A 24,498-nucleotide genomic window follows, 5' to 3' on the forward strand; every position below is an offset into this window, starting at 1 on the left:
ACCTTATGACATCCAGTGGAACAGCCACTTTACAATAGTGCATCTAAATCTTTTAAGGGGGGGGGTGAGAAGGATTACTTTATCCTATCCTAGGTATTCCTTAAAGAGGTGGGGTTTCAGGTGTCTCCGGAAGGTGGTGATTGACTCCGCTGTCCTGGCGTCGTGAGGGAGTTTGTTCCACCATTGGGGGGCCAGAGCAGCGAACAGTTTTGACTGGGCTGAGCGGGAACTGTACTTCCTCAGTGGTAGGGAGGCGAGCAGGCCAGAGGTGGATGAACGCAGTGCCCTTGTTTGGGTGTAGGGCCTGATCAGAGCCTGGAGGTACTGAGATGCCGTTCCCCTCACAGCTCCGTAGGCAAGCACCATGGTCTTGTAGCGGATGCGAGCTTCAACTGGAAGCCAGTGGAGAGAGCGGAGGAGCGGGGTGACGTGAGAGAACTTGGGAAGGTTGAACACCAGACGGGCTGCGGCATTCTGGATGAGTTGTAGGGGTTTAATGGCACAGGCAGGGAGCCCAGCCAACAGCGAGTTGCAGTAATCCAGACGGGAGATGACAAGTGCCTGGATTAGGACCTGCGCCGATTCCTGTGTGAGGCAGGGTCGTACTCTGCGGATGTTGTAGAGCATGAACCTACAGGAACGGGCCACCGCCTTGATGTTGGTTGAGAATGACAGGGTGTTGTCCAGGATCACGCCAAGGTTCTCAGCTCTCTGGGAGGAGGACACAATGGAGTTGTCAACCGTGATGGCGAGATCATGGAACGGGCAGTCCTTCCCCGGGAGGAAGAGCAGCTCCGTCTTGCCGAGGTTCAGCTTGAGGTGGTGATCCGTCATCCACACTGATATGTCTGCCAGACATGCAGAGATGCGATTCGCCACCTGGTCATCAGAAGGGGGAAAGGAGAAGATTAATTGTGTGTCGTCTGCATAGCAATGATAGGAGAGACCATGTGAGGTTATGACAGAGCCAAGTGACTTGGTGTATAGCGAGAATAGGAGAGGGCCTAGAACAGAGCACTGGGGGACACCAGTGGTGAGTGCGCGTGGTGAGGAGACAGATTCTCGCCACGCCACCTGGTAGGAGCGACCTGTCAGGTAGGACGCAATCCAAGCGTGGGCCGCGCCGGAGATGCCCAACTTGGAGAGGGTGGAGAGGAGGATCTGATGGTTCACAGTATCGAAGGCAGCCGATAGATCTAGAAGGATGAGAGCAGAGGAGAGAGAGTTAGCTTTAGCAGTGCGGAGCGCCTCCGTGATACAGAGAAGAGCAGTCTCAGTTGAATGACTAGTCTTGAAACCTGACTGATTTGGATCAAGAAGGTCATTCCGAGAGAGATATAGCGGGAGAGCTGGCCAAGGACGGCACGTTCAAGAGTTTTGGAGAGAAAAGAAAGAAGGGATACTGGTCTGTAGTTGTTGACATCGGAGGGATCGAGTGTAGGTTTTTTCAGAAGGGGTGCAACTCTCGCTCTCTTGAAGACGGAAGGGACGTAGCCAGCGGTCAGGGATGAGTTGATGAGCGAGGTGAGGTAAGGGAGAAGGTCTCCGGAAATGGTCTGGAGATGAGAGGAGGGGATAGGGTCAAGCGAGCAGGTTGTTGGGCGGCCGGCCATCACAAGACGCGAGATTTCATCTGGAGAGAGAGGGGAGAAAGAGGTCAGAGCACATAGTAGGGCAGTGTGAGCAGAACCAGCGGTGTCGTTTGACTTAGCAAACGAGGATCGGATGTCGTCGACCTTCTTTTCAAAATGGTTGACGAAGTCATCTGCAGAGAGGGAGGAGGGGGGGATTCAGGAGGGAGGAGAAGGTGGCAAAGAGCTTCCTAGGGTTAGAGGCAGATGCTTGGAATTTAGAGTGGTAGAAAGTGGCTTTAGCAGCAGAGACAGAGGAGGAAAATGTAGAGAGGAGGGAGTGAAAGGATGCCAGGTCCGCAGGGAGGCGAGTTTTCCTCCATTTCCGCTCGGCTGCCCGGAGCCCTGTTCTGTGAGCTCGCAATGAGTCGTCGAGCCACGGAGCGGGAGGGGAGGACCGAGCCGGCCTGGAGGATAGGGGACATAGAGAGTCAAAGGATGCAGAAAGGGAGGAGAGGAGGGTTGAGGAGGCAGAATCAGGAGATAGGTTGGAGAAGGTTTGAGCAGGTTTGAGCAGAGGGAAGAGATGATAGGATGGAAGAGGAGAGAGTAGCGGGGGAGAGAGAGCGGAGGTTGGGACGGCGCGATACCATCCGAGTAGGGGCAGTGTGGGAAGTGTTGGATGAGAGCGAGAGGGAAAAGGATACAAGGTAGTGGTCGGAGACTTGGAGGGGAGTTGCAATGAGGTTAGTGGAAGAACAGCATCTAGTAAAGATGAGGTCGAGCGTATTGCCTGCCTTGTGAGTAGGGGGGGAAGGTGAGAGGGTGAGGTCAAAAGAGGAGAGGAGTGGAAATAAGGAGGCAGAGAGGAATGAGTCAAAGGTAGATGTGGGGAGGTTAAAGTCGCCCAGAACTGTGAGAGGTGAGCCGTCCTCAGGAAAGGAGCTCATCAAGGCATCAAGCTCATTGATGAACTCTCCAAGGGAACCTGGAGGGCGATAAATGATAAGGATGTTAAGCTTGAAAGGGCTGGTAACTGTGACAGCATGGAATTCAAAGGAGGCGATAGACAGATGGGTAAGGGGAGAAAGAGAGAATGACCACTTGGGAGAGATGAGGATCCCGGTGCCACCACCCCGCTGACCAGAAGCTCTCGGGTGTGCGAGAACATGTGGGCGGACGAAGAGAGAGCAGTCGGAGTAGCAGTGTTATCTGTGGTGATCCATGTTTCCGTCAGTGCCAAGAAGTCGGAAACATATTTTCTACATTGTAGAATAATAGTGAAAACATCAAAATTATGAAATAACACATATGGAATCATGTAGTAACCAAAAAAGTGTTAAACAAATAAAAATGAATGTTACTTTTGAGATTATTTAAAGTAGCCACCCTTTGCCTTGATGACAGCTTTGCACACTCTTGGCATTTTCTCAACCAGTTTCATGAGATAGTCACCTGGAATGCATTTAAATTAACAGGTGTGCCTTGTTAAAAGTTAATTTGTGGAATTTCTTTCCTTCTTAATGCGTTTGAGCCAATCAGTTGTGTTGTGACAAGGTAGGGGTGGTATACAGAAGATAGCACTATTTGGTAAAATACCAAGTCCATATTATGGCAAGAACAGCTCAAATAAGCAAAAAGAAATGGCAGTCCATCATTAATTTAAGACATGAAGGTAATTTCATCTGGAACATTTCAAGAACTTTGAAAGTTTCCTCAAGTGCAGTCGCTAAAAAACCATCATGCGCTATGATGAAGCTGGCTCTCATGAGGACACGCTACAGGAAAGGAAGACCCAGAGTTACCTCTGCTGCAGAGGATACGTTCATTAGAGTTAACTGCACCTCACAGCCCAAATAAATGCTTCACAGAGTTCAAGTAACAGACACATCTCATCATCAACTGTTCAGAGGAGACTGCATGAATCAGGCCTTCATGGTCGAATTGCTGCAAAGAAACCACTACTAAAGGACACCAATAAGAGGAAAAGACTTGCTTGGGCAAGAAACACAAGCAATGCACATTAGACCGGTGGAAATCTATCCTTTGGTCTGATGAGTCCAAATTTGTGATTTTTGGTTCCAACTGCTGTCTTTGTGAGACGCAGAGTAGGTGAACTGATTATCTCCGTATGTGTGGTTCCAATCCATGAAGCATGGGGGAGGAGGTGTTATGGTGTAGGGGTGCTTTGCTGGTGACACTGTCCCTGATTTATTTAGAATACAAGGCACGCTTAACCAGCATGACTACCACAGCATTCTGCAGCGATACACCATCCCATCTAGTTTGCGCTTAGTGGGACTATCATTTGTTTTTCAACATGACAATGACCCGAAACACACCTCCAGGCTGTGTAAGAACTATTTGACCGAGAAGGAGAGTGATAGAGTGCTGCATCAGATGACCTGGCCTCCACAATCACCTGACCTTAACCCAATTGAGATGGTTTGGGATGAGTTGGACCGCAGAGTGAAGAGAAAGCAGCCAACAAGTGCTCAGCATATGTGGGAACTCCTTCAAGACTGTTGGAAAAGCATTCCTCATGAAGCTGGTTGAGAGAATTCCAAGAGTGTACAAAGTTGTCATCAAGGCAAAGGATGGATACTTTGAAGAATATAAAACATATTTTCATTTGTTCAACACTTTTTTGGTTACTACATGATTCCATATGTGTTATTTCATCACTTTGATGTCTTCACTATTGTTCAACCATTTAGAAAATAGTAAAAATACAGAAAAACCTTGAATGAGTGTGTCCAAACTTTTGACTAGTGCTTTATATCTGGATTGTTAGCAATAAAATCACATTCAAGAACCAGGAGTTGCCTTAACTGTACTTTGAAATTACAAGTCAGTCAAGACCACAATGGCAGAAAACAGAGTTTATTGACGTCATTCAAAGTGGGTTTGAACATCGTGCGGTACATCAATGCAATGTGTGCTTACTAGGCTGTCAAAACAGAAATGCTTCACTGTTTAGAAATGTCCCATATTACAGGATGTGCTATTGTGTATATGCTATGTAACTGACACCATGTCTCCATATTTGTTTAACATTGCAGTGTGCATTATTACTGACTTCTGACTTTACATAGTTACTGAATCATGCTGAATTTACTGACTGCTTGTAACCTGTATTCACCTGTATTCAGCTTTAAACATTGTAAATACATTTTCAATAAAAAAGACAATAAAAACAACAATACAACATGTTGAAGTGATTCATAACCATCACACACATTTTGTAAGTTCATAAATACACATTGTCTGTGCAACAATAAGTTACAAATTCATAGATGAGGAACAAAACTTTGAAAAACAAACAAATATTACACTCTTAACTGTTGCAAGATGAACATTTAATTAATTGAAAATGTATGTAAGGAGCGACGCTAATCTATAAAAACACAGTTAAAAAGTCAGAATAAAAAAACATAAACAGTTCCTAGTGAAAGTGTACACCCCCCCCCCCCGCACAGTCTTAACATTTTGCTGCCTTAAAAGTAAATAAAAAATGTATGACATTTGATTGTTTTCCTACTGATGTACATAACTTACTCTACATTTTAAAAGTGAAAGAAAAAAATACAGAACATTTTCCAAATTAATAAATAAATAAAAAAATAACGGAGCTGTCTTAATTATGTATGTCTTCGCACCCCAGAGTAAATACTTGGTGGAAGCACCTTTGGCAGTCATTAGAGCTGTCAATCATTTTGAATTAGATTCTACCAGCTTTGACCACCTCATAGGGCGACATATACACATTGTTTTTGTCCAAATTGCTCAAGCCCAGTATATTTGTTTGGAAGTCATTGATGGACAGCAAAATTCAAACCTTGAAAATCAGCTTCTTGATTTGATTTTCATTGGATTTGACTACAGCGATACGGATTGAGTCCAGCCCCTTGTCTCAAATTTTCATGCAGATTTAAGTCAGGACTGAACCACACTGAACCATTCAGAAGCAGTCAACAGCTATTGGAAAGCCATTCTGGTGTGTCTTTGAGATTGAAATGTGTGCAATTGACTCGCTGAAAAATACAACTCTATCCCAGTGTTTGGTATTCAGAAGACTGAATCTGGGCTTTGTTAATCTGGGTTTTGCTCCTTTCATATTTATTATGATCCTGACAAACTCTCCAATCCCTGCCGAGGTCAAGCACACCAATGACACATTGTTTCCACCACAAACAGGAGGATCAACAACATTGCATTCACTCCACATTATTAGCCTCGATAGAAAAGTGAAAAGGAGGAAGCCTGTGTTAAAAAAATCCCCTTCAAATCAAACATTCTGTTGGCAACAAGGCTGTTAAGTAATACTGCAAGACAACACAGGAAATTCATTTTTCTGGCCTAAATTATAAACCACGGGCCAAATCCAGAACTAAACAACACAGAGTAAAACCCTCTGTATTTTCAAGTACTGTGGATTGTGCCGACTTAAATCTGCTTGACAATTAGAGACAATGTTTGAATATTGCTGTCCATCAATGACTCCCAAACCAAATTTACTGAGCTTGAGCTATTTGGACAAAAAACAATGGGTATGTGTTAGCCTAAGAGTTGTGCAAAGTTAGTAGAACCTTATTCAAAATGATTCACAGCTATAATGGCGGCCCAAGGTGCTTCCACCAGGTGTTACCTCTGGGGTGTGAAGACATACGCAATCAAGACATCTTTGTTTTTTTGTTTTATTCAATTGGAAAAATATATATAGAATTGTTCTTTCACTTTGAAAATGTGGAGTTGGTTGTGTAGATCAGCAGGACAAAATATAATGTATTTCCTTATTGGATTTCATTTTAAGCCGAAATAGCCGAATCCACTAATTTGAAGGGGTGTCCACAGACTTCTGTATATATTGTATATATAGAGATGAGAATCCAACTGATGAACAGACACTGTAGAATAACTGGTGTTAAAAAAAAGGTGGACATAGTGGTTCTAGTTTGGAAGGTGACGAGGATTTCTCTGCAGTGCATTATGGGTGATTTTTCACAACCTTATCTGCATTTAAGCTTTACTCCCTCTATACATCAGCTTACTACGCCTTTACACTCTCCTACTCGTCCTCCTATCTAACTCAGGTTGTCCACAATTTGCTTCAGATATGACCTGACCACGACATATGTTCCCATATGTGTCCTCCTCTTCACCATTAGCGGAATCTTTCGGCTCAGAAAGCAGTGTCACCTCGTCCACTGCAGTTTCTGCTGTGTTGTGCTGCTCAGACTGTCCCAGTGGGGACTCTGTATACTCCTGGACACTGAGGGCATAATTAGTCACACCCTGTAGCTCTGGCAGCGCAGAATCTTTTGCGACTTCTTCTTCCTCGTCACTCTCGTGCCCTGCCTGGGATTCTTCCAATACTTTAGCTCCATGGTCCTCAGTGTGCTCCCCCTGCTTCAGAGCAGGAATGGTCTCCTTCTTCTCAGCCCCTCCCTCGATACTGCCTGTGGATTGCAGGCGGATCACTGCGTACTCTGTCGTTTTGGAGGCGACTCCCCTGATCTCTCCCTCCCCCACCCCCCGCTCGGCCACCTTGGCCTGGAGTTTGGAGAAGTTCAAGTTGGCGTAGTGGAGGAGGTCTGTGTCGTCGATTTCCCAGTCCACTGTCCTGTTGGGCCCGAGGGCCTCATCCAGCATGGCTTTATTGGCATAGACATTGTCCTCCTCCTGAAAGAGGGTCTCCTTAAAGGGGTAAGCAATCACATTAGAGGGCCAAGTTTTTTTTAATGTAGACTCCTATTAGCTGTAACTTCCTGGTGTCCACACAAAACAATGCAAAACAATCATATGAGCAAGTCAACCGCTGGATAGGAAAGGGCTAGTTGTTAGCTAGTTGTTTAACATGAGATCCAGACAATATGGTTGCAAAAGACTTGATTACAGTAATGTGCCACCGCAGCCTAAACTGACTTGAGTTCCTCTTCATGCACACGGTTGAGTTTTGCATTTTCACAGCCAAGCTACCTCTAATCTTTCACTGCAACAAAAATACCAGTGCTGAAATGTGTGCGCCGTCTAGGACATGTGATAGGCTGTTCATGCACCCTCTTCTGTGAGATATGTATATCAACACCTTTCCACATTGTTAGACTGTAAGCACATACAATGTCGGAATGTCAGTGTAGTTACTTACCTCATCCGTCACTATGAACTCTGCTGTGTCCTTCTGTCTTTTGCTTGGTGACTGCCTGGCTCTCCTATGCCTGAGAGCAAAACAACAGAGGTTTAGATAATGGCGTCAAATACCAGTCCAGACCCTGTGTCAGTCACTTACTTGCAGAAGTGAAGTAGTGGGATGCATAGGAGCATCATCACTCCTGCCCCCACACCAGCCCCGATCAACAGAGAGGGAAGATGGAAACCTGTGCAATCACAACGTAGAGCAAACAAATTAGTTGTAAAACAAGCGCCACAATTCCTTCTTTGTACTGAAAGTCCTTCTCATTTGGCAATGTGAGAGCTTGGGACTACAAGGTTCTTGTTTCAAAAAGATGATTCTGAGACAATTGTGGTCCTGTGTAGCTCAGTTGGTAGAGCATGGCGCTTGTAACGCCAGGGTAGTGGGTTCGATCCCCGGGACCACCCATACGTAGAATGTATGCACACATGACTGTAAGTCGCTTTGGATAAAAGCGTCTGCTAAATGGCATATATATTATTATATATTATATATATACAATTGGCTCTAAAGTTCCAAACTGTCATTGGTTTGAATTGTGTCAGACATTTTTATCTTGTATTCTTTTGAACTTAACAACATGAATAGGGGTATTTTTTTGTACTATATACGTAGAGAACATTGAACAGAGCAAGGCTATGTCAATAATGACATTTTGACAAAAAATACAGATAGAACCTTATAGTTCCAAGCTCTTGAATGGTTAGTGGGACCGGGGGACTGTTAGGAACTAATTCTGGTGTAGAGCAGGACAAATGTCTCCTAACTCTACCTTCCAATGTTTTCATTGATGTTAAGTCAAACTTGAAGCTGTCAAAATTAACAAAGTTGGAGCTGAGGCAGACCAGACTCTGTATTTTCTCTTCCTGTGATTGGTGGATGGTGATGGAGCTCCTCAGGCCTGCTTGGCCCATTGGCTCCTCCATGATGATGGTGTTAGTTGAGTGATTGACAGACACTCCAGACAGTTGCCACACCAGTGTGGGAGCAGGGTTCCCATAGCTATCACAGAAACATCTGATCTGAGATGTAGCTGAAATCCTGATGCAGTGAGAGGTGTTCAGGATCTCTGAAGCAACTACAGCGAACAGAAAGGAAGAACGCGATTATTCTTAATAGTTCATTCAGATGAATGAATGATTGTGATTCACAATCAGTAGAATAAATACTATACAGTACATACACGTTACATTGATACTGATGGCTTCAGAGGTCTGCAGTCCATGGACATTCTGAGCCTCACAGTAGTACTTTTCATTTGAAAGCCTGGTCACACTGGAAATGTTGAGGTCCTCTTCAGACCCGACAATGTCCTTCTCCCTTCCCTCAACTCTGTACCAGGTGTAGTTCTTCACTGCTGGGTTGGCATTGCTGCTGCAAGTCAGAGTCACAGAGCTGCCCTCTGCTACTGAGCTAGAGGGACTGACTGACAATGAGGTGTTCTTGGGGGGATCTGGAAGAAAACAGTGCTGTGTTATCATATTTTTTTTATTGAGCATTATGCACTAGCACCACTGTTAAGAAGTCTGCCTATCCATACTTCCCATGCTACATATCTATAACTCTATACAAATAAGCCAGCTGTGAGCCAGATTCAGTTGCCATACCTAAGCCAGATCCTTTCCACAATAAGGGCCAAACCTGGGCCGGCATGTAGATTTGGCCCAGTTACCACTTTGAATTACACCATAAGCGGGCCGCATCCACCTTGATAAGCTAGGTTTAGCTTTTCCACGGTAATGATCTGGCTTAGTTACGACAATTAAACCTGGTACATTTCCGGACCATAATTCCAAATGTTTACTAGGCCACATAAACATGTCGGTGGATTACAAATGGGGGCTGGATTTGGGCCATAATAATTTTTCTTTCTAGGTTTGTCTTTGGAAACCCTTCAGTTGAGATAAAACACAATCTGCACCTGGAGTTGGGGGGGGGGGTGATATGTAGAAATCTTGACTAGGAATGGCCAATGGCAAGACATAGACACAGCCATGCATAAACACATTCACACTGCCATACAAACTCTACAACAGGCTTCAGTGATGGAGGGCATTGACACACACACAGTAAAGATTTTTCATGGTCGTCACGCAACAGGACAATGGCTCACTGTCATTGGACCAGACAGTCTGGGCACTGACCATGACCCAGACATTGGCCAGTCACAGCAGCTGGATGTGTGCCTCAACAGAGTGATATTCAACCAGTCATAAATAGAGTGTTTTAAAGCATCTTGGTAACACTCTACAATAAGGTTATGGATTAGCATCAACTACAGTTGAAGTCGGAAGTTTACATACACTTAGGTTGGAGTCATTAACTTCTTGACGCTACCCATCCCTTATTAAGCAGGATAATTGTCATCAGCGACCGCTGAATAGCATAGCGCCACAGTCAACTAATATTACCTAAAATATTTATATTTTAAAGTATGTTTAGTTGGTGCCGTTGATTTCAGTAATCCACTCCTTCGACTTAGTCCAAATAAGTCAAGCAATGTTTCTAATCAATCCTCAGGTAACCTAATATGTAAATTAACAATAATATTTCAGACGGAAAGAACGGTGTTCAATAGAAAAGGAAAATAATGAAGAGCCCTCATTCACGTGCACCAAAAAGCCTACCTTTCCTGATGAGAACACAAACTACAACTACTTGTTAGTTTTTCAAGAAACAAGCCTGAAACCCTGTCTAAAGACTGTTGACATCTAGTGGATGCCATAGGAACTGCAATCTGGGAGCTATTTTTTGTATATCCAATAGGCTAGCATTGAAAAGGCCTGTGACCTCAATTCTTTTTTATTCCGGATGGATTTTCCTTGAGTTTTTTCTTGCCATATCAGGTCTGTTATACTCACAGACATAATTTTAACAGTTCTAGAAACTTCAGAGTGTTTTCTTTCCAATACTACCAATTATATGCGTATCCTAGCTTCTGGAACTGTCACACCCTGGTCTAAGTATTTTGTGTTTTTCTTCATGTATTGGGTCAGGCCAGGGTGTGGCATGGACTTTTTGTATTGTGGTGTGTTTTGTCTTGGGGTTTTGGTGTGTATGTATTTGGGATTGTAGCTAGTGGGGTTATCTAGCAAAGTCTAAGGCTGCCTGGAGTGGTTCTCAATCAGAGGCAGGTGCTTATCGTTGTCTCTGATTGGGAACCATATTTAGGCAGCCATATTCTTTGAGTTTGTCGTGGGTGATTGTCCTGAGTGTCTTGATGTCCTTAGTGTCTTGATGTCCTTAGTGTCTTTGTTCCTGTCGCTGTATTTAGTTGACAAGTATAGGCTGTTTCGGTTTTCATTACGTTTATTGTTTTGTAGTGTTTTGTGTTTATTCGTATTTCCGTTTGTTTTCATTAAACATGGATCGCAATCTACACGCTGCAGTTTGGTCCGACTCTCCTTCACCACACCATGAAAACCGTTACAGAATCACCCACCACCAACGGACTAAGCAGCGTGTTAACAGGCAGGAGCCACAGGAGAGGCAATAGAGGCAGCAGCAGCAGGAGCAGCAGCAGCTGCAGTGGGAGAGGCTGCACCACCTGGAGAAATGGACATGGGAGGAGGAACTGGACGGTAAAGGACCCCTGGGCTCAGCCTGGAGAATATCGCCGCCCCAAGGAAGAACTGGAGGCGGCGAAAGCTGAGAGGCGCAGATATGAGGAGGCAGCACGGCGTAGTGGATGGAAGCCTGAGAATCAGCCCCAAAAATGTATTGGGGGGCTCAGGGAGAGTGTGGCAGAGTCAGGAGTCAGACCTGAGCCAACTCTCCCTGTTTGTCGTGAGGAGCCAAGGAGGAGACCAGAACCAGAGCCGGTGTTGGAGGTGAGCGAAACAGAGACTGTGAAGGAGTTAATGGGGGAAATTGGAGGAGAGAGAAATGAGGGAGTTGCTGTGTTGGTGCTTTTGCATGGAATTCGCCCGACAGAACGTGTCAGGGATTTGATGGCACCTGGGTCAGCGCTCCATACTCGTCCTGAGGTGCGTGTTAGTCGGCTGGTGAAGTTGGTGCCAGCCTTACGCACTAGGCCTCCTGTGCACATCCCTAGCCTTGCACGTCCTGTGCCAACACTGCTCTCAAGATCTCCAGTACGCCTTCACGGTCTAGCCCATCCTGTGCCACCTCCATACACCAGCCCTCCGGTAGCAGCTCCCCGCACCAGGCTTCCTGTGTGTGGCCTCGGCCCAGTACCACCAGTTCCAGCACCACGCACCAGGCCTTCAGTGCGCCTCGCCTGTTTAGCGCAGCCAGAGCTTTTCTCCTCTACAGCGCTGCCGGAGCCTCCCGCCTGTTCAGCGCAGCCAGAGCCTTCCTCCTCTACAGCGCTGCCGGAGCCTCCCGCCTGTTTAGCGCAGCCAGAGCCTTTCTCCTCTCCTGCGCTGCCGGAGTCTCCCGCCTGTTCAGCGCAGCCAGAGCCTTCCTCCTCTATAGTGCTGCCGGAGCCTCCCGCCTGTTTAGCGCAGCCAGAGCCTTTCTCCTCTCCTGCGCTGCCGGAGTCTCCCACCTGTTCAGCGCAGCCAGAGCTGCCAGCCTGCATGGAGCAGCCAGAGCTGTCAGTCTACATGATGCAGCCAGAGCTGTCAGCCTGCATGGAGAAGCCAGAGCTGTCAGTCTGCCCAGTGCCGCCAGTCTGCCCAGCGCCGCCAGTGCCGCCAGTCTGCCCAGCGCCGCCAGTGCCGCCAGTCTGCCCAGCTTCGCCAGTCTGCCCAGCACCACCAGTCTGCCCAGCGCCGCCAGTCTGCCCAGCGTCGCCAGTCTGTCAGGATCAGTTAGATCCACCAGTCAGCCAGGATCCACTAGTCTGCCAGGATCCGCCAGAAGTGCCAGTCAGCCAGGATCCGCCAGAAGTGCCAGTCAGCCAGGATCCGCCAGAAGTGCCAGTCGGCCAGGATCCGCCAGAAGTGCCAGTCGGCCAGGATCCGCCAGTCGGCCAGGATCCGCCAGTCAGCCAGGATCCGCCAGTCAGCCAGGATCTGCCAGATCTGCTAGTCAGCCAGGATCCACCAGTCTGCCAGGATCTGCCGGAACCACCAGCCAGCCAGGATCTGGTAGATTCATCAACCTGCCTGAGCTTCCTCTCACTCCTGAGCTTTCTCTCACTCCCGAGCTTTCTCTCACTCCCGAGCTTTCTCTCACTCCCGAGCTTTCTCTCACTCCCGAGCTTTCTCTCACTCCCGAGCTTTCTCTCACTCCCGAGCTTTCTCACACTCCCGAGCTTTCCCACAGTCCCGAGCTGCCTCAGTCCCGAGCTGTCCTTCAGTCCCGATCTGCTCCTCAGTCCAGTAGGGTTCTGGGTGAGGACTACTAGGCCATGGTCTTGGCACTGACGGAAACATGGATCACCACAGACAACACTGCTACTCCTACTGCTCTCTCTTCGTCCGCCCACGTGTTCTCGCACACCCCGAGAGCTTCTGGTCAGCGGGGTGGTGGCACCGGGATCCTCATCTCTCCCAAGTGGTCATTCTCTCTTTCTCCCCTTACCCATCTGTCTATCGCCTCCTTTGAATTCCATGCTGTCACAGTTACCAGCCCTTTCAAGCTTAACATCCTTATCATTTATCGCCCTCCAGGTTCCCTCGGAGAGTTCATCAATGAGCTTGATGCCTTGATGAGCTCCTTTCCTGAGGACGGCTCACCTCTCACAGTTCTGGGCGACTTTAACCTCCCCACGTCTACCTTTGACTCTTTCCTCTCTGCTTCCTTCTTTCCACTCCTCTCCTCTTTTGACCTCACCCTCTCACCTTCCCCCCCTACTCACAAGGCAGGCAATACGCTCGACCTCATCTTTACTAGATGCTGTTCTTCCACTAACCTCATTGCAACTCCCCTCCAAGTCTCCGACCACTACCTTGTATCCTTTTCCCTCTCGCTCTCATCCAACACCTCCCACACTGCCCCTACTCGGATGGTATCGCGCCGTCCCAACCTTCGCTCTCTCTCCCCCGCTACTCTCTCCTCTTCCATCCTATCATCTCTTCCCACCGCTCAAACCTTCTCCAACCTATCTCCCGATTCTGCCTCCTCAACCCTCCTCTCCTCCCTCTCTGCATCCTTTGACTCTCTATGTCCCCTATCCTCCAGGCCGGCTCGGTCCTCCCCTCCCGCTCCGTGGCTCGATGACTCATTGCGAGCTCACAGAACAGGGCTCCGGGCAGCCGAGCGGAAATGGAGGAAAACTCGCCTCCCTGCGGACCTGGCATCCTTTCACTCTCTACATTTTCCTCCTCTGTCTCTGCTGCTAAAGCCACTTTCTACCACGCTAAATTCCAAGCATCTGCCTCTAACCCTAGGAAGCTCTTTGCCACCTTCTCCTCCCTCCTGAATCCTCCTCCCCCTCCCCCCCCTCCTCCCTCTCTGCAGATGACTTCGTCAACCATTTTGAAAAGAAGGTTGACGACATCCGATCCTCGTTTGCTAAGTCAAACGACACCGCTGGTTGTGCTCACACTGCCCTACCCTGTGCTCTGACCTCTTTCTCCCCTCTCTCTCCAGATGAAATCTCGCGTCTGGTGACGGCCGGCCGCCCAACAACCTGCCCGCTTGACCCTATCCCCTCCTCTCTTCTCCAGACCATTTCCGGAGACCTTCTCCCTTACCTCACCTCGCTCATCAACTCATCCCTGACCGCTGGCTACGTCCCTTCCGTCTTCAAGAGAGCGAGAGTTGCACCCCTTCTGAAAAAACCTACACTCGATCCCTCCGATGTCAACAATTACAGACCAGTGTCCCTTCTTTCTTTTCTCTCCAAAACTCTTGAACGTGCCGTCCTTGGCCAGCTCTCCCGCTATCTCTCTCTGAATGACCTTCTTGATCCAAATCAGTCAGGTTTCAAGACTAGTCATTCAACTGAGACTGCTCTCCTCTGTATCACGGAGGCGCTCCGCACTGCTAAAGCTAACTATCTCTCCTCTGCTCTCATCCTTCTAGATCTATCGGCTGCCTTCCATACTGTGAACCATCAGATCCTCCTCTCCACCCTCTCCGAGTTGGGCATCTCCGGCGCGGCCCACACTTGGATTGCGTCCTACCTGACAGGTCGCTCCTACCAGGTGGCGTGGCGAGAATCTGTCTCCTCACCACGCGCTCTCACCACTGGTGTCCCCCAGGGCTCTGTTCTAGGCCCTCTCCTATTCTCGCTATACACCAAGTCACTTGGCTCTGTCATAACCTCACATGGTCTCTCCTATCATTGCTATGCAGACGACACACAACTAATCTTCTCCTTTCCCCCTTCTGATGACCAGGTGGCGAATCGCATCTCTGCATGTCTGGCAGATATATCAGTGTGGATGACGGATCACCACCTCAAGCTGAACCTCGGCAAGACGGAGCTGCTCTTCCTCCCGGGGAAGGACTGCCCGTTCCATGATCTCGCCATCACGGTTGACAACTCCATTGTGTCCTCCTCCCAGAGCGCTAAGAACCTTGGCGTGATCCTGGACAACACCCTGTCATTCTCAACCAACATCAAGGCGGTGGCCCGTTCCTGTAGGTTCATGCTCTACAACATCCGCAGAGTACGACCCTGCCTCACACAGGAAGCGGCGCAGGTCCTAATCCAGGCACTTGTCATCTCCCGTCTGGATTACTGCAACTCGCTGTTGGCTGGGCTCCCTGCCTGTGCCATTAAACCCCTACAACTCATCCAGAACGCCGCAGCCCATCTGGTGTTCAACCTTCCCAAGTTCTCTCACGTCACTCTGCTCCTCCCCTCTCTCCACTGGCTTCCAGTTGAAGCTCGCATCCGCTACAAGACCATGGTGCTTGCCTACGGAGCTGTGAAGGGAACGGCACCTCAGTACCTCCAGGCTCTGATCAGGCCCTACACCCAAACAAGGGCACTGCGTTCATCCACCTCTGGCCTGCTCGCCTCCCTACCACTGAGGAAGTACAGTTCCCGCTCAGCCCAGTCAAAACTGTTCGCTGCTCTGGCCCCCCAATGGTGGAACAAACTCCCTCACGACGCCAGGACAGCGGAGTCAATCACCACCTTCCGGAGACACCTGAAACCCCACCTCTTTAAGGAATACCTAGGATAGGATAAGTAATCCCTCTCACCCCCCCTTTAAGATTTAGATGCACTATTGTAAAGTGACTGTTCCACTGGATGTCATAAGGTGAATGCACCAATTTGTAAGTCGCTCTGGATAAGAGCGTCTGCTAAATGACTTAAATGTAATGTAAATGTAAATGGTCGGCGGCAAGGGTGGTCTATCCAGGGACACGAGGAGAGGGGACTAAGACATTGACTGAGTGGGTTCCACGTCCCGCGCCGGAGCCGCCACCATGGACAGACGCCCACCCGGACCCTCCCTATTATTTTGAGGTGCGTTCGGGAGTCCGCACCTTAGGGGGGGGGGGGTTCTGTCACGCCCTGGTCTAAGTATTTTGTGTTTTTCTTCATGTATTGGGTCAGGCCAGGGTGTGGCATGGAGTTTTTGTATTGTGGTGTGTTTTGTCTTGGGGTTTTGGTGTGTATGTATTTGGGATTGTAGCTAGTGGGGTTATCTAGCAAAGTCTATGGCTGTCTGGAGTGGTTCTCAATCAGAGGCAGGTGCTTATCGTTGTCTCTGATTGGGAACCATATTTAGGCAGCCATATTCTTTGAGTTTGTCGTGGGTGATTGTCCTGAGTGTCTTGATGTCCTTAAGTGTCTTGATGTCCTTAGTGTCTTTGTTCCTGTCGCTGTATTTAGTTGACAAGAATAGGCTGTTTCGGTTTTCATTACGTTTATTGTTTTGTAGTGTTTTGTGTTTATTCGTATTTCCGTTTGTTTTCATTAAACATGGATCGCAATCTACACGCTGCAGTTTGGTCCGACTCTCCTTCACCACACCATGAAAACCGTTACAGGAACTGAGTAACAGGCAGTTTACTTTGGGCACTTTGAGGTTTGTAGAAAAGTTTTTAAAAATGTATGAGACTATAACACAATAGATATGGTAGGAGGGAAATCCAAAGAAAAACCAACTGGAATGTCTTTCTGTTTTGAGAGCCCATGCTCTTACAATGGAAGGAAAAAGGGCAAATCCAAATCCAGCTCCCAATTTCTATGGCTTCCACTAGATGTCATCCGTCTTTGTTCAAGGCTTCAGGCTTGTTTCTTCCAAAACGAGGGAGAATTATGAGTTTTAGTACTGGGACTCAGAGTTGGAAATCAGTCTGTGAGCTTGCGATGAAGAGGATGCGGACCTGCTAATATCAATTTCCTATTGAACATACTTCTTTCCGTATAAAATATTGTAGTTTACTTACATTTTAGGGTAGCTGGGGATTACATAGAAACATATTCTAACTTGTTTTAACAAAGTTTAGCTGTAGCTTTTTGGATTCCTTTCTCTGCATGTTGAACAAGTGGATTACTCAATCGATGGCGCCAACTAAATTGAATTTTTGGGATATAAGGAAGGATTTTATCTAACAAAATGACACTACATGTTGTAGCTTGGAACCTTTGGATTGCAAATCAGAGGAAGATTTTCAAAAAGTAAGTGAATATTTAATCGCTATTTCTGAATTTATGACAGGGCATGCTTTCGCTGTAAAGCCAATTGTAAATCGGACAGTGCAGTTAGATTAACAAGAATTTAAGCTTTTAACCGATATAAGACACTTCTATGTACCTAAATGTTTCATATCCATCATTTTTATGATTATTTAATTGAATTGCGCGCCCTACAATTTCACCGGAAGTTGTCAACAGGTGTCCCAATAGCCCTGACCTCAGAACTGAAAAAGCGTATGTGTCACACCTTGGTCATTGTATTTTGTGTTCTTGTTATATGTTTGGGTAGGCCAGGGTGTGACATGGGTTTATATGTTGTATTCGTATTGGGGTTTGTATTATTTGGGATCGCGGCTGATTAGGGGTGTTGTTAGGCTTGGCCACCTGAGGCGATTCTCAATCAGAGTCAGGTGCTTGTCGTTGTCTCTGATTGGGAACCGTATTTAGGCAGCCTGACTTTCGCTTTGTATTTCGTGGGTGTTTGTTCCTGTCTCTGTGTTGTAGTCACCAGATAGGCTGTAATTAGTTTCACGTTCCGTTCTGTTGTTTTTGTATTTAGTATTCAGTTATTTCATGTACCGCGATTTATTTTCATTAAAGTCATGAGTAACCTACACGCTGCATTTCGGTCCGACTCTCTTCTTTCAACAGACGAACGTCATTACAGAAACACCCACCTCTCACGGACCGAGCAGCGTGTAACTGGCAATGACGTAGATAACTGGCAGGAGCTAAAGGAGGACGTTATGGAAGGTAAAGGCATGGAGTATACGACGTGGGAAGAAATCGACAGGTGGGCGGCCGACCCAGAGAGAGTGCAGGCGCCCGCCTGGGATTCGCTTCAGCAGTGCGAAGAGGGCTACAGGCTAATGGAGTCAAAAAGGAAAACACAGCGACGCAGAGCGAAAACCGAAAGTAACCCCCAATTATTTATTGGGGGAGGGCGCAGAGAGAGAGTGGCTGAGTCAGGGTTCAGATATGAGCCAACTCTCCCTGTTAATCGTGAAGAGCAGTTGCTGTGGGAGAGGCTGCACCACTTGGAGAATTGGACATGGGAGGAGGAATTAGACGGTAAAGGACCTTGGGCTCAGCCTGGAGAATATCGCCGTCCCAAGGAAGAAATAGATGCGGATAAAGCGGAGAGGCGCTGGTATGATGAGGCAGCACGGCGACGCGGTTGGAAGCCGGAAAAGCAGCCCAAAAAATTATTGGGGGGTGGCTAGAAGGGAGAATAGTTATGCCAGGTAGGGGACCTGCGCATACTCCCTGTGCTCACCGTTGGGCTAGAGAGACCGGGCAGGCACCGTGTTATGCTATGGAGCGCACAGTGTTTCCAGTGCGGGTGCAGAGCCAGGTGCGACACATACCAGCCCTTCCTATTGGCCGGGCTAGAGTGGGCATCGAGCCAGGTAAGCTTGGGCAGGCTCGGTGCTCAAGAGCTCCTGTGCGCCTGCACGGTCCGGTCTATCCAGAGCCACCTCTACACACCAGTCCTCCGGTAGCAGCTCCCCGCACCAGGCTTCCTGTGCGTGTCCTCGATCCAGTACCACCAGTTCCAGCACCACGCACCAGGCCTCCAGTGTGCCTCACCTGTTCAGCGCAGCCAGCGCTTTTCTCCTCTCCTGCGCTGTCGGAGTCTCCCATCTGCCCAGCGCCGCCAGTGCTCCCAGTCTGCCCAGCGCCGCCAGTGCTCCCAGTCTGCTCAGCGCCGCCAGTGCTCCCAGTCTGCCCAGCGCCGCCAGTGCTCCCAGTCTGCCCAGCGCCGCCAGACAACCAGTCTCTTCCAGATCTGCCAAACAACCAGTCTCTTCCAGATCTGCCAGACAACCAGTCTCTTCCAGATCTGCTTGTCAACCTGAATCTTCCAGTTCCGCCAGCAAGCCAGGATTTACCGGAGCCTACTACCTGCCTGAGCTTCATCTCAGTACTGGGCTTCCCCTCAGTCCCGGGCTGCTTCTGTCCCGAGCTACCCCTCTGTCCTGAGCTGCTCCTCTGTCCCGAGCTGCCCCTCTGTCCCGAGCTGCCCCTCTGTCCCGAGCTGCCCCTCTGTCCCGAGCTGCCCCTCTGTCCCGAGCTGCCCCTCTGTCCCGAGCTGCCCCTCAGTTATGTGGGGATCTGGGTGAGGACTATTAGGCCATGGTCGGCGGAGAAGGTGGATTATCCCAGGACGCGAAGGGGAGGAACAAGGACATTAATGGAGTGGGGTCCACGTCCCGAGCCAGAACCGCCACCATGGACAGACGCCCACCTGGACCCTCCCTATGCTCTTGAGGTGCGTCCGGGAGCCCGCACCTTAGGGGGGGGGGTTCTGTCACGCCTTGGTCATTGTATTTTGTGTTCTTGTTATATGTTTGGGTAGGCCAGGGTGTGACATGGGTTTATATGTTGTATTCGTATTGGGGTTTGTATTATTTGGGATCGCGGCTGATTAGGGGTGTTGTTAGGCTTGGCCGCCTGAGGCGATTCTCAATCAGAGTCAGGTGCTTGTCGTTGTCTTTGATTGGGAACCGTATTTAGGCAGCCTGACTTTCGCTTTGTATTTCGTGGGTGTTTGTTCCTGTCTCTGTGTTGTAGTCACCAGATAGGCTGTAATTAGTTTCACGTTCCGTTCTGTTGTTTTTGTATTTAGTATTCAGTTATTTCATGTACCGCAATTTATTTTCATTAAAGTCATGAGTAACCTACACGCTGCATTTCGGTCCGACTCTCTTCTTTCAACAGACGAACGCCGTTACAGTATGTGAGCGAGGAGGCCTACAAACCTGACTCAGTTACACCAGCTTTGTCAGGAGGAATGGGCCAAAATTCACCCAACTTATTGTGGGAAGCTTGTGGAAGGCTACGCAAGTTAAACCATTTAAAGGCAATGCTACAAAATACTAATTGAGTGTGTGTAAAATTCTGACCCACTGGTAATGTGAAGAAAGAAAGAAAAGCTGAAATAAATTATTCTCTCTACTCTATTATTCTGACATTTCACATTCTTAAAATAAAGTGGTGATCCTAACTGACCTAAGACAGGGCATTTTTTACTAGGATCAAATGTCAGGAATTGTGAAAAACTGAGTTTAAATGTATTTGGCTAAGGTGTATGTAAACTTCCGACTTCAACTGTATATGAACTGAAAGGCTCTACATGTAGCATTTCAAAATTATGACTAAAATATGTTGTGTTTCTTTACCATTAGTAAATGATTAACAAATGCATTGACACCATTGAATGATACATTAGTTGATGCCAATTAATGTAGCCATATGGTAAAGTGTTAGCAGCATCTTGATGTTTCTGTTCCTACACTAGGCAATATACTGTATTATACCCAGGGATAGAAATTAAGCTAGCCCGCTAACCCGTGGCTAGTACTTTTCAGACCGGGCTAATAGAAAATGTGCCCGACTAGCCCAGCAGCTAGTGACATTTTGTCTTTTCAAATATTGCATATTTATTTTGGACCCAGGCCAGTAAAAATTGCAGTCTTCTATCCTGGCTGGCCAGTGCCCAATATCTTTAAGTTCCATCCCTGACCATACCACTGCAAAAGTATAATGTATATAACTTACATTGAATATCCAGCTGAACAACTGTGGCTTTTTCTTTACCGAGTGCATGCAGTGCTTCACAGCAGTACTCCCCGCTATCACTTGCTTTACTGTCTAAGGTGAAGCTCTCTCCAGATCCTAAAAGGACAGCCTCAGTCCCATTGATTTTGTACCAGGTGTAGTTCTTCACTGCAGGGTTGGCATTGCTGTTGCAGGTCAGGGTCACAGAGCTGCCCTCTACCAATGAACCAGAGGGACTGACTGACAGTGAGGTGTTCTTGGGAGGGTCTGGGGGAAAGAAACAATAGATTCAAATTAGTGTGTGTTATGATACTGTGTATAGTTGAAACTATTGTTCATATTTGTTTTCATTGTGTACATACACATTCCATCTAGTTGAATGACAGATGACTTCTCGGTTCCATGGTCATTGATGGCTTCACAGTAGAAATAACTGTCATCTGCTGGTACCTGGACAGTTAGCATTCTGCTAGCCCTCACTGTTGAAACCTGCTCTCCAATAACTCTGTACCAGTTGTAGCGCCCCACTGCTGGGTTAGCATTGCTGCTGCAAGTCAGAGTCACAGAGCTGCCCTCTACCACTGAATCAGAGGGACTGACTGACACTGAGGTGTTCTTGGGAGAGTCTGAGGGAGAGTGCACAGAAAGTTGTCAAATTCTCTAGAAATGATTAACATACCATACATGAATCAAACTTACCATGCATGAATCAACTTACAAAGAACAGCGACTGTCAGATCAGTTTTGGATGATTTATCACTCTTGCCAGCTTGTCGTTTGTACAGCGCAGTGCAGGAGATCTTCTCTCCATGGTGGACATGTGAAGCGGTAAAGTTCAGGATAGAAGTTATGACTCGATTCGGAGTCACCTGCAAATCCTCCACACTGTCACTCAGTGTGGGGGTCCATGTCAGAGTTGGAGGGAGTGAGGGACAGGGGGCTGCAGCAGAGCAGATCAGACTCACTGAGGTCCCCTCCATCACATGTACTGTTGCTGGACTTAGAGTGGGTTGGGATGGATTTTCTGAGGGAGTAAAAAAAAAAAACTATATTACATGAGCAGTGCATTAAATACAGCAGGGTTCAAACCTGCAACTTAAAATGAACACAACACAACACACACAACACAAAACTAGCATATTCTAATGATACTCTACCTTTTACATACATTGTGACAAATTCTGGAAAATTATATTTCAGATAATTGTCACATTCAATTCTAAATGAAAAGTAGTCGTTGAAAGAAGGTAAATCATTCAGGATTGTGGTACATTCCTTCTGCTGCATGTTCCCAGTTAGATTCCCTTGAATGGTGTTTAAGCCTGTCCCTGTGAGACTAGAATCAAACACCTGTACTCCTGGCCACCCTTTCCTCCATATTCCTTTACATGAAGTTGTGAGGAACAACTCAAATCCTAATCGCAGTGTAAATGAGCAGGGAATGTCCACACAAGATCCACTCAGAGCCTTTATACTCTGAGGCATCAGCGCTGCAAAGTCGAGGCAGAGAACACCTGAAATACACACAGCAAAATATTAGACTGGGTGTTAGGTTATTTTCAACTTCACTAGGGTGTTGTTTTTTCCTACAAACCTCAAAAAAAATATGCTGGCTAGTTATTTAGCGATGTCCAGAATAATCTGGCTAGCATTTTGGGGGGGATGTAGCAATACTAGTAGACATGGATTGTATGAACTATCCTTTTAAAGGCCCTGTGCAAACGTTTTTATCTCAATATCAAACTATTTCTGGGTAACAATAAAGCAACTTCCTGTAATAGTTTTTTTTTTAAACAAGTTTTTAAAGTTATTTTTTATTTTTTTTATTTCTCAAGCAAGAATTGTGTTAGGACTGTCTGGGAGTGGGAAAGGGCACATAATGGTGCATTAACCACAATGTGGCTCAATCCACCTGAGCAGAGAAGGGATATGTAACCTTAAAACTAAGTTATTGGCAGAGAGGTTTGAAACACTCTTTGAATTTGTCTATTCACTTTACCCCCCTGGTGATGTCACTAGGCAAGACAAAACTCCACCCATGCACAACCTGCTGATTAGAAGGTCCTGTATTTCAACCAGCCACTATCGGGAAATAACACCAATCACATTATTACAGTGTTAGTTTCATCAGCTGTTGTATAAATATGATACTAAACACAGGACAAACTGAATGTTGACTGCGCTGGGCTTTTAATAAGGATCAGAACACTAATCATGTTTCCATCCAGTTTTTATGCGAGTAAAGTCATATCGTATAACAACAAAGCATCATGATGGCAGTAGCTAGGTTTACATCCAATTGACGACAGATTTTCATTCGAATATTATAAAATCCGATAAAGACAATATATGCATTTTCCCACCATTGGTGTTTCCACCAAATGGAGTACTTGGGGATAAAATTCAGTGCATGATGACATAGTGCACACAAAATGTACATTTTCGCTTAAATTTCCATGTACCAAATCTAAATCTAAAGTTCATAGTGTTTCCATCGCATTGCAGCTCATATTTTCTTCATGCAGACTTTTAAATATTCACATCAAAATCTGTCACCAATTGGATGGGAACCTAGCTACAACCTAGCTACAACCTATCTACCTAGCTACAACCTACCTATAGCTATAACCTATCAAATGTAAATGGTAAAGTGCAATGGGAGATGCTAGAAAGCAGTGCATCAGACCCAGCCTTTCCCACAGCAACCCACCTTGCAGCAGACCACCAATGAGGATGAGTCTTTCAGCTCCTGTGATGTGCATGATTCTCTGTATCAGAAAGGGCCAGATGACCTGCTTTTTAACACTGTCTGGACAGACAGACATACAAGTTCAGTACAGAGGCAGCAGACACACTTCATTACATTGTCTTATTTAAAAAAACATGAAACCAACAGTGAAAATAACTTTTAAATAAAGTCAAACACATCAAAATGTTGACATTTTTGTTTTGATTTGTCATTAATAGAATGATTCCAAACAGATTCTGATTGTAGGGAACTGAAACAACATTGACCCTATTCTCCACAAGACAGTCTGAGTTTTCTTGCTTTTTAATTGGACATGTTGGCTACACTACAAACATTTGTATCATGATGAGATTTGAATCATAGTAATATGAACATATTTCTCACATAAATATAGAATTAAAAAATACGTTATTTCATTATACCTTGAAGCCAATGAAGCTGTGTTGATTCTGAGTAAGTATAAAAACCTAAATGAAGCATAATGAAGTCAAACAGGTTCATATTTTGGTGGTAGATTCATTTCCATTGAAAACACTGACCAATACAAATGAATGAAGCGTCCAGAGCTGTGAGCTGATACGGTTGATATTTGTGTTAATCTAGATGTAGCCTACACCTGACCCACTAAAGAAAGTGTAGTCTTGTTGAACTTGACAATATCTACAATTCGATTTTAATTAGATGCTATCAATATCTGAAATGTGTTCCCAAATCCAACTCATCCGAAAATAGGGACACATGTACATAAACTTTAAAATGCTTCTCCACATTACAAAATTGGGACAGTCACATGAATTACCATAACAGAAATAGTACAAACAGAAATAGTGTCTTCAACCTCTTACCAGTATTCACGTGATGGTCATCTGTTCAAATCCAATGCACAATTCAGGCTATATAAATGCCACCT

The 24,498-nt window shown here is 46.5% G+C and overlaps 1 protein-coding gene across 1 annotated transcript; it reads right to left on the reverse strand.

The window, feature by feature from the left end:
• Nucleotides 1-4,438: 4,438 nt before the first annotated feature.
• LOC124006336 (hemicentin-1-like) lies at nucleotides 4,439-24,438 on the reverse strand. The gene is made up of 11 exons (XM_046316299.1): nucleotides 24,434-24,438; nucleotides 24,011-24,055; nucleotides 23,550-23,648; nucleotides 21,558-21,863; nucleotides 21,202-21,465; nucleotides 20,840-21,106; nucleotides 8,948-9,217; nucleotides 8,537-8,842; nucleotides 7,861-7,948; nucleotides 7,720-7,789; nucleotides 4,439-7,268 (listed from the first exon to the last, which is right to left on the reverse strand). Exons 3-11 carry the CDS (start codon nucleotides 23,599-23,601, stop codon nucleotides 6,630-6,632), a joined length of 2,262 nt encoding a protein of 753 aa, XP_046172255.1. The 5' UTR covers nucleotides 23,602-23,648; nucleotides 24,011-24,055; nucleotides 24,434-24,438; the 3' UTR covers nucleotides 4,439-6,629.
• Nucleotides 24,439-24,498: the final 60 nt, after the last annotated feature.

This window comes from Oncorhynchus gorbuscha, linkage group LG19, assembly GCF_021184085.1.
Source record: "Oncorhynchus gorbuscha isolate QuinsamMale2020 ecotype Even-year linkage group LG19, OgorEven_v1.0, whole genome shotgun sequence".
In the NCBI taxonomy this organism is placed as follows: Eukaryota; Metazoa; Chordata; class Actinopteri; order Salmoniformes; family Salmonidae; genus Oncorhynchus; species Oncorhynchus gorbuscha.